The 11,073-nt window shown below is 34.7% G+C and overlaps 1 protein-coding gene across 1 annotated transcript; it reads right to left on the bottom strand.

Moving 5' to 3' along the window:
* Window positions 1-624: 624 nt before the first annotated feature.
* On the bottom strand, window positions 625-9,660 carry LOC109111114 (transmembrane protein 41B-like). Its single transcript, XM_042754407.1, has 7 exons — window positions 9,422-9,660; window positions 7,773-7,890; window positions 7,540-7,668; window positions 6,747-6,840; window positions 6,522-6,626; window positions 6,296-6,434; window positions 625-3,298 (listed from the first exon to the last, which is right to left on the bottom strand). The coding sequence occupies exons 1-7, from the start codon at window positions 9,513-9,515 to the stop codon at window positions 3,129-3,131; spliced, it is 849 nt and encodes a 282-aa protein (XP_042610341.1). The 5' UTR covers window positions 9,516-9,660; the 3' UTR covers window positions 625-3,128.
* Between the last annotated feature and the right edge of the window lie 1,413 nt (window positions 9,661-11,073).

Below are 11,073 nucleotides of genomic sequence, written 5' to 3'. Positions count from 1 at the left end.
ACAAGGTCTGGGTGGTAGACAAGATCCAGGGCCACAACAGCAAAATGCCAGCCAATTATTTCTTTCAACACATTCAAAACAATTCACAAAAATGTCTCTTGTCTTATAAAAACATTCTGAATGTATGCATATGTATATATGTGTGTGTGCCTTATTTATAAAAAATACACACCTAACCCTAACCCTAACCCTATATATATATATATATATTAGGATATATATATATATATACACACACTGTATATGTGTGTGTGTGTGTGTGATTTAATTAATTCTTAAGTGTGAGTCACTATTTATAGCACTATAAAATGCATAATTTTAATAATTACTTCTTAAAATAACTTCTGTCAAAGGGTCTACACTATATGGAATGATTTGTCTATTTACATTATTACAATAATCACAGTTTGCCCTTACAAAAAAAAAAAAATGCATGATGAGAGCTCTTTAAGGAAATTCATATATTGAGTCCATTGCTAGCAGATACTATGGTTTCTTTCATGGTAACTTCATTTTAAAAAAAGCCTTTATTTCAAGGGGTCGTTATAAAACACACACACACACACACACACACACACACACACACACACACTGTGATTCAGTTAAAATGAAGAAGAGGCACTATTTTACTCATGTATTTAATCAAGTCATCAGAAATATATTATGTTTCAAGAAGATGGACAGACATGAATGAATTGATTTTAAAAATACAGTACACAACAATACATTGTCAATTAAATCTTACATAATACTGTAATCAGTAACCTTAATTTATTGAGAAGAGTTCTGTAAAAATAAACTAGAGAAAAATCAGGATGAGTACAACTTGGTAAATTATAAATGGGTCAGAGAGGGTATATCAACACACTTCTGATCATCATAACAAATACAGCTTGCTGAGGCTTGAAACTGTTGCAGAACAACTGAATAACTCAGTCATATCCGCTCTCTCGGTTAAGTGCCATGTAACGTCAAGAGCTGCTGGGAACATTTAGACATTAACAGATGACAAAAACTAAATGTTAGGTTTGACATTCAGATATAAACTGCAAAAATAACTTAATGCAGCATGAGAGAACAATTCAAATGAGGTAACAGGGTAATGAAATCTGGAATAAGAACCGTCCCTCATCACACCCTTCCAAGTAAGAGAAATCTCAGTGCAAATGGTTTATTTATCCCCTTGCACATATTGTTGATTTCTTTCCCAACATAAAACTAATGAAGTCAGGAAACTAGTATATTGAAGGTTTAATGACTATTATATTCAGGGAAAAAAACAGGAAACAATATTGTAGCTATTAGACGAAATGTAAGTCATTTTTTAAGACTGATTTGATTCACTGAAAGGCAAATTTAACTGCAGAGAGTCCCACTAAGTTGCGTCAATTAAATGAATAGTTCACCCACAAATGAAAATTACTCACCCTCAGGCCATCCAAGATGTAGATGAGTTTGTTTCTTCATCAGAACAGATTTGGAGAAATTTAGCATCACATTACTTGCTCACCAATGGATCAGCTGATAACCACATCAAAATAATCCACAAGTAATCCACACGATTCCAGTCCATCAATTAACGTCTTGTGAAGCATTAAATTTAAACACTTCAGGCCAAAATACCAATCCATAATCCACAGTAACACTTCCTCCAGTTAAAAAGTCCATGCCGTGTTGTTCTCTCACATTAAAATCCTTCAACATATTTGTTTAGAACTGTTTTGGACTGTTTTCACTTGGAAACAGTGCTTGATCTGTGCATATTTCTCTTAGACAACTTTTTCACCGAAAAAAGCAATACCATGGGTAGAGTGACTAAAATAACATAACGGAAGCGAAGGTTTGAAATTAAAAATGTCTTAATGGTGGATTTTTTTTTCTTATAAACATGCAGCTTTTCCCATCACAAGACATTAATTGATGGACTGGAGTCGTATTGATTCCTTTCAGATTATTGTGATGTTTTTATCAGCTGTTTGGACTTTCATTCTGACGGCACCCATTCACTGCAGAGGATCCATTGGCGAGCAAGTGATGTAATCCTACATTCCCCCAAATCTGCTCAGATAAAGAAACAAACTCATCTACATCTTTGATGGCCTGAGGGTGAGTGAATTTTCAGCAAATTTAAATTTTCGGGTGAACTATTCCATTAAATAGACAGATTGAATTTAAAATCATTTACAGTGGATTGGCTTGACTAAACCAACTGTAACAGTTACAAATCTCCTATATTTCCAAAACTTAATACTTCCCTCTGTCACGTGGCTAAAATGAAAAATATAAATGAAAGCCAATATTATATAACTTAAATTATAAATGATTTAACAATAAAAAAAAATCAATCATTTGGCATTTTGACTACTTCAAAAACCTGCATCCAAATATAAAGAATGAAAAAAATGGTTTGAAATGCTAAAATAGGTGTTAATGGTTCAGTATGTGTGACATCAGGATATTCGCTCCATTTCTTTTACTTCAATTAACTTAACTTGTTATATTAAGGCAGAACCTATCTATATGCAATTTACAGTCTTGATCTGTAATACTAATGCGGCATCATCCATATTTATCAGTTTTGGGGAAAAATAAAGTCTATAACATCAGCTAAGCACTATCATCTACAGTTAGCAGCAGTACACAGGGCATTCAGATCCCTACTGCAGTCTCAGCTGGCATGAGAAATAAGAAAGAAAAGCAGTAAACCCACAAAGCTCACCCTCAAAAGGTTTCTGATGCATGTAATACCTCATTCTCAAACACATTTGTTAGTTAAATCAGCAGTAAAAAAGGTTGAAATTGGCACTTTCCATTTTAGCTCAGCAACTTCAGAGGGAGTGAAAATATGTCTCTTCCAGTGTATCTCACATAAATCATTGCTGTCTTGTGGAAAATATTGAGAAACTGAAAATCCACTGAAGACATCGATATGGAAAATATTGCTTAAAGCTAGAGGGAATTTTTCATTCCATGAAAGTACTGTTGAATCAATGGAAGGGCCAGTCCTGACAGCCACTGGCTGCCCATTATATGATGAAACGTACATGCATAAAAGAAGAGAAGAAAGCAAGGAGAAGTTTAGAGGACCAGTATCATTCCTGAGTTGAATCAAGCAGGGGTGGTGATCTCTACTCAAGTTTCTGCTGGAGTTTCTTCTGAAAGCAGACGGGAAGGATGGAGACCACAGCTAAAACCCCCAACACGAGAAGAGAGTTCCAGGACACGGCCTCGCCAGCTGTGGTCAGCTTGTACAAAGTCGTCCCTGCGTTTATCGCCACGAAGGATGGAGGGGCCACTCCTATAGAAGAGATCAGATAACAGCTATTAGATGATTTTCTTATACAAGCATGCAATGTCGTAGTTATGTCATCAGTTAAGTCATGAAGTTACCAAAAAGGTGATTAAAGCTGCCTTAAAATTGTGCATGTACTGTATGCAAGTGTTTGTTATATATGAGTCACATTTAAGAACATGTCTCTGAAATGCAGTGGTTTGCAAAACTGTCCTGGAGCAGCCCAGAACTGTCTCCCTCCACTAACACACACGATTCAACTCGTCAGTGCATTAGTAGAGACTTTAATACCTGAGGTGGGTCAGAATAGGTAAAGAGAGCAGCCAAAAAACCAAATAACCCCGCTGCTGTGATGTCTGTTAATCAAACAGCAATGGAAAAATGAAGAAATCACTCATTTTTTTTTTCTTTAAGGATTCATCTGTTTAATTGAAAATTTAGTGTTTGATAATTTTATTCAATTTCTGTATATTTCCTACTTGCTGAAGGGCACATGTAGCTAAATATGCACATGTAGCTAAATATGAAAAGATGCCATTACACAGATATTTAAATATACTGTCTTTATGTTGTTTTTACGTTAATTTGAAGATCGATTGTGAAATTATTGCAATGTAAAAGTATTTTTAAAAACTTTAATGTTAAGTGGGATTAATCAATAAAATTATATATATTTTTTTTAATTGATTGAAAGCACTAATATATATATATATATATATATATATATATATATATATATATATATATATATATATATATATATATATTATTAGGGCTGTCAAATGATTAATCACGATTAATCACATCCAAAATAAAAGTTTTGTTTACATAATATATGTATGTGTACAGGGTATATTTATTATGTATATATAAATACACACACATAAATTATATATTTAGAAAATATTTACATGTATATACATTTATATATTTATATTCTTATATTTTATATTATATATAAATATATTTAATATATAAACATAACATATTCTTCTTAAATATATACATGCATGTGTGTGTATTTATATATACATAATAAATATACACAGTATACACACATATATTATGTAAACAAAACTTTTATTTTGGATGTGATTAATCGTGATTAATCATTTGACAGCCCTATATATATCCTGACCGGTCCAGCCTGACCTTGATGCCTTTTGACATAATGAAATAAATAAGGGTAAGGCTGAAAGCAGCCGAATGAATTAAACATCATAAACCCGTCTTTTTTGGCAAGAACCAGACATTGGTGCCATGTAGGCTAAATAAATGTTTAATGGGACTGAATTTGGATTTAACTTGATTTTAATTTAATAAAAACGTTAGAAATTGATAATTATAATGTTTCCTTTCCACTGTTATTCAAACAGCTAATAAATTATATGTAGAAAGTGACATTATCACTAACATTGATCTATCACGAGTTTAAGCACTCTCAAAAAAATAAAAACTATCGTTATAATCTCTGAAGCTGTGTACACTGTTAAATGATTCTCTTTTACTTACATTGTACTAGGGCTATGCAATTAATCGCATTTTGTAAATTAACACAATAGATTTTTATTTTATTTTTATTTTTTATGGCAGAGTTTTATACATTTATGTTTACATTTATGAATTTAACAGACGCTTTTATCCAAAGCGACTTACAAATGAGGACAATGGAAGCAATCAAAATCAACAAGAGAGCAAATACATGTAGAAGTCAGAAGTGCCTGGTGCGCTAAATACTAAAATATAGAAGTGCACAGGCTCACTTCAGGCACTGTTGTTCCCTCAACATGAGTTGTGGCCATGAGAAATGGATGTTATTCCCTCAATATAGCATCTCAGACCACAACTTCACATCACATGGCCAAGACTTAAGGATATTGTTACCTCGACTAAATGATCTCGTGGCCACGACCTACTACCATGTTCCCACAAGTTAATATGTAGTGGCCATGACAACAAGTGAACCGAATATATCCCCTCCTGGTCACCTTAGTAATTGGCCAAAATGCTTCGCTCGACTATTCAATGATCATCTACTCTTCACTGTAGATGACCTCTGACCTACTTTCTGTGCAATCTGAATTTCTGCGTTTTGAATTTTAGAATATTGTATCTGATGTTTTGAATTTCTTCTTCATCTTGAAAACTTGAAGCTTTATTTTTAAACACTTAATATTTGCAGTCTAAGAATTCAGAACAAAAAATCCGTTGTTTGAAAATACATGTCTATAAAACTCAGCCATAAAAAAATCAAAAAAATCAATTGTGTTTAATCTCAAATGTTCAGTATTCAGTTTAAAAAAAAAAATAATTCAAAACTGTTAAATGCCACATAATATTCAGTTCTGTTAAATAACACTTGTCAATAATTCAAATTTACACAATACAAATTCAAATTGTTTTGTCATATTTTAAGCTCCATATATTTTGCCATTCCTGCTGGCAGAGAATGAATTTTCAATAAGCCCATCTGCTGTTTCTGGTCAGACCAATGTGAAAATCAACTGATGTTTGTACGCTACAAATACAAATACGAGTTGTAAATGTGAACTGGTGGAACGACAAGAAGAAAATGTATCAAAACAATTTTAACAGCAACATATATATTTATATGTTATTTAATTGATATAATAATTGATTGGTAATTTTTTTTTATTCTATTCCCTTAAAAAAAATGGTTTAAAGGGCTGAAATGTGAAGCATAAAACTTTTTGTCTCTAAACTGTAAATCATGCTATTTACAGTCATTTTAATTTCATTTTATGTAGGTCTTAAGAAGTTTTAAAGTTTAGCTTAAATATACTGCAGATTCCCTGGTCTGGCAAAAACGATCAATTCATGTTTTTAGGTAAATATTTGTCTGGACCTCAGCTGGTGAGGAGTGTTCTTACTGGACCTCAAGCAATTTTAGTTACTCCATAGTATTACTGTACATATGATTGCAGCATTACCAACAAACTTGTATTATTGTGAATATTTTGTTGTAAAAGTGATTAATCTTACCAAGAAAGGTGCCCAGGAAGAAGATACCCAGAGGCACATTAATGACCGGCGAGGTGATGTTGATGAACCAGTTTGGAAGGAAAGGAGTTATTCTCAAAAAAATGATGTAATTAATGAGGTGCTCTCTGTGCTTGTCCACCTGCAATGACATTAAACAACATCGGCTCAATGTTAAGGCCAGTCAATTTACATACAAAAATGAAAGCTACTTGTATGAAAATGTCACCTGTTGTGACCATTTCTGAGCTCTCTCTGTGAGGTACTTGTACACCATCGGCCTCCCGACTAAATAAGACAGCATATAGCAAAAAGACGCCCCAAGGCCAGAACACTGTAAACCATAAAACACAACAACATATTTACAGAACAAAGAGTCACTTTTCATACTAGGAGACAATGTTTGACAGACAGACTGTTTTGAAATTAATTTGACTACAAACAAAAAACTTACCAGACAGACCAGGAAGAGAGCTAATGGAAAAGGGTAGAGATAACCAGACAGTATACTGAGAAATATGGAGCCTGGAATGGCAAACGTCTGAAGGCTGAGAAAGGCTTAGTTAAGGCTTTAACTCAATAGTGAATAAACACAGAGCAAGTCGGGCAAAATTGGTTATGTAGCTGATACAAATATGACTAACAGACACTCCCAAGCAATTTGTCTGCCTGCAGGTGTCTAATTTAACCCATAAAAAAAATGTTCTGTACCCTGTTAATTACCACACTAAATAAATGTGTACAATAATGCACTTACATTAAAGTCTATGGGAAAAGACATTTCAGAAAGCAGAATTGTGCCACTTACATTCATTTTCCTGTATAAAAATGTGTTGTTATTATTAGTGTCCTATTAAAGATTAGACTACCGTTCTAAGCTAGTAAGCCATTTTAATCATCACCATTCAGTCTGATTCTTAAACAAAACATTCACACTGGGTTATCCAAATCATATAGCTTAGTTAGGGAAGAGCAATATATCATTTTTGAAACGAACGAAAATGAAGCTATGAGGCATAGAAGTACAGTGTTTTCAATAGATTGCACTGATGTTTAAAAACACTGTATGGTTGTTTTGTCAGCTGAAATCAATAGACAAAAAAAAAAAAAAAGACCAAAAGACTGTCAATTTATCCCTCACAGCCTTGTTTTTATCTGCGTTCATTTTAATATAGTCTCTAACCTGGTCAATAATATTGACAATCTGTCCCTTGAAAAATCAAGATTAATCATGTCACAAAGGATACAAGATGTATGTTGCAAAGTACGCTACAAGCACTTGGGTGTAATATGTGTCCTTGTATTTGGACAGCACTGTGCCCAATGCCTTGGCATCATCCATGTCTTTAGGAATTTTGATTTTTTCTCTCTCGTCTCTGCAAGACATGAAGAAAAACATCAAACCTTTGTCGAGTCACCGTAAAACACCCTTTATGTTCAGTACACAAACCTATAGTACCTATAGGGGAGATAGACTTACTCGCTCAGTTCTGGGAAATTTCTGAACACCAGATACATGACGCAAGCCGAACAGGCAAAGATAGTGACGAGGAGGAGGATTGACATGCGTGCAGAGGCTCCTCCTGGTGACTGGGCTCCTGAGGGAATCATTCAAAAACACATCATGAATAACCTCTAATATATCACCCATGCAACGTATCGCATACATTTGCATCACTTGCTCACAATCCTCAGGGAGATCCAGGCCCGTGAGAGCTCTCGTTTGTGGTGAGCAAGAGAACTACAGAGCCAAAAATCACATATGATAATGTGACATCATCTTATAATCTGTCCCATTATCAACACCAAACTGATTTAGAAAAACAGCTAGATGTTTAAACACCGGAAAGTCTGAGTGGCTTTTTAATATGCAAAGATGTTTACAGCCTTAAGCACAAGTCATCAACTTTGTGGTCTTTACTTAGGGCATTAACGTTAAACATTAAAACAATTAATTTAAAATAAATTATCATTACGCTGAAGACGTTTTTTTTTTCTTTGCATTAAATCCAAAATTTGTCATCATACAATCAAGGCATAAATCTAGTAGGTTTAATCTGTGGTTATTTCTGCTGTACTAAAAGATACTCGGTTCACTCCTAAATAAAAAAAAATCACACGCAGTGTTTTTATTTGTCCTGCGACGTCACAGGACACAAATGATGTTGAAATGTTTTGGCCAGTTTAATATCTACTGGGACAAATTATTAAACATTCAAAACAAGTTTTGTATCAACAGCAAAATAAAGTATCCTACAAACATGCAACTCTCCACTTAAGCATGTTTTGGAAAGATTCCAGCTGAACATATACCCATGAATTCTGAGTACTGGAAAAATAAACATTTTTGCATTTGTTTTAACATTGTATTTTCTCAAGATTATTTTGGAAGGATTAGGAAACATATATAAACAAAAAACTGTCATGTATAACGGGAATTTATGTATTTGGATGTGCTTTTTTGTTTTAAGAATGGTATTTTGAAATGTAAAGAACAATATAAAATTGCATATTTTAAGTAAATAACATTCATAAGTAGTTTTTACATTTTAAAGCAATATTTATTTTACATTTTATATATTTTAAATGACTTTAAATTTTGCATATACCTCTTTGGAACAAACTTGAAAAAAAAAACATATTTCAAAAGCACTGTAATTTATCAATTTTTTTCCCCACTGGCAGCTAATGTTATTAATAACGTGACTACGTAATAGCTCTTGTTCATGTGGCATTGAACATAAAGATCAGTTTAAAGGTTGAATTCTGAAAGCATTAGTAATGCGAACCAAATGAATCAGATATCATCACTGCATTACGCAATCCTTCACTTCATTTGACTAGCCAAATAGTCACATTTAGGTCAATTTCCGATGAAGGTTTGCTGTAGATCGTCACATTTCAGAATCTATTAATAGCCGACAAAAGCTTTGATCGTTCAACTGAAGTGTTAATCATTATTACATTAGTCCTGGATATTCAAGCTCCAGCTGTCAGATTTTCTGGTCTTCGCCAACAACAGTTTCTCAGTGTATATCTATTATTCCGACTCCGCATAATCGTGGAAAGCTGCATAATAACTGTGAGAGACTGCTATCAGGACACACTGTCAGAATTAGGTAACGTTACCTTTGACGAGTGGAGTTTGTTTGGAGGGCCTCGGATCCTGCTCTACCAGCGGACTGCTCTCTGTCTCACGGTTTCCGCTTCTCTTCTTGGCCATGATGATCTGTTTTGTCCAAAGAAAATAATGAAGGTAGATCTCAGATGTCAGCCGAGATCATACGTCAGTGTAAAAGCTAAACGCAAGGCTTCAGCCGGCTTTCTCCTCCTACTTCTCGGGATACCGGTGACCTGTGACTGTTTTCTTCTTCTTCCTGTTCAGATGCTGTTCAGTTCAGATGACAACGTATTTGTTGTGCCGCTGCTGCCATCTAGGGAAGATATTGAGACACTAGATAAATGGATAATAAAAAGTACCATGGTAATTCTGAAGCACCTTGAAGGACCCCGTAAATACCACATACTGCTTAAAAAAATACCTAATAACGATAAAATGGTAACTGTCTAAAAACTTACTTTTTTGTTAATCGTTCAGTTAATATAATATAATATAATAATGATTTAGTGTAAACGTTATAAAAAATACAGGCATCTAGCCTGTGTAAATAGACACTACCAAAAGTAAAGTCCCCATAAACCTGTTTTATGACTGGACAACGCTTAGCAGCATTAAAGGGTTACTCCACCCCAAAATGAAAATTTTGTCATTAAAGGAGCCATGTGTAATGTCTGGCAAAAAAATCAAGTCATACTCCACATTCCATACCAGATGGGGGCAGTATGCCTCAATAAAGTGAATTGGTCTACTCTAGAGTAACAAACGAGAAACGGCATAGTCTCTATGCTCCGCCCCTACCTTCACAACAACCCTAGAGCCATAGCCGAAGCCTAAAGGACGTTTTAACTGCAGAGGAACGTTGGGTGATGTCAAGTGATTTTGAAACATGATATCTTCAAGCTACTCCCCTTCACCTTTACCAGTGAATATGTTCATATTCGTTTTGTTCATATTACATTTTGAATTGTATATACACATTATTTGAATTAAATTAATTTGACAGACAGCATTCTGTCAACATCACTGGTCAACATCAGACAGCTGATGTTGACCAAGCTAGCGCCAACCAACGTAACCAGAGCTGCCAACTCTCAAGCATTCACCGTGAGACAGACGCAATTGACTCTTTTCACACGCTTTCAAAAACTTGACCGCTCTGAATATAGTGAGTGAGTGCGCGCGCGGCCGGGGCTCGCTCGCTCTCTCTCTCTCTCTCTCGGGTTCATTATCATCGAAGACATTTCAAGCTTCTTAGGTAATGTTACATTTTAGCATCAGCTTGGTAGAGACGGGCTTTGGTAGATAACAGGTGAAAACCGGATCGGATCTGTGGGTAAGTTATAGCTAGCTTACTATCAAACGCAGCTACGGTTAGCCATCGAACAGCCTTCGATACATTTCTATGTTATAACTTCCCGAAAAAAATACGCAAACATATAAAACAAACTTCTAGCGAAATACTAACAGCACCTTACTTACCAATCCAAAAGAAATGTTGCAAGTTCGTAGTCGAAGCTCATTTCTTTCAAGTCCATCAGTTGTCTCCAGCGATGGAAAGCAGTGCCGATGTTTACTCTGGTTCGGCTCCTTTTCTTATCGGATTTGATTTGTGATTCCGAGCGCGGTTGCTTGACATCAGCTTCAAGTACGCCCACAAGCC

This window comes from Cyprinus carpio, unplaced genomic scaffold (genome assembly GCF_018340385.1).
Source record: "Cyprinus carpio isolate SPL01 unplaced genomic scaffold, ASM1834038v1 S000006513, whole genome shotgun sequence".
Classification (NCBI taxonomy): Eukaryota; Metazoa; Chordata; class Actinopteri; order Cypriniformes; family Cyprinidae; genus Cyprinus; species Cyprinus carpio.
This window is presented reverse-complemented; position numbering and strand designations above follow the sequence as displayed.

Coding starts and splice junctions, on each gene's coding strand:
- LOC109111114 (XM_042754407.1), bottom strand. CDS start 9,515: ATGGCCAAGAAGAGAAGCGGAAACCGTGAGACAGAGAGCAGTCCGCTG. Junction 7,891..9,421: donor ACAAACTCCACTCGTCAAAG/GTAACGTTACCT, acceptor TGATTCCCTCAG/GAGCCCAGTCACCAGGAGGA. Junction 6,435..6,521: donor CTCAGAAATGGTCACAACAG/GTGACATTTTCA, acceptor ATGTCATTGCAG/GTGGACAAGCACAGAGAGCA.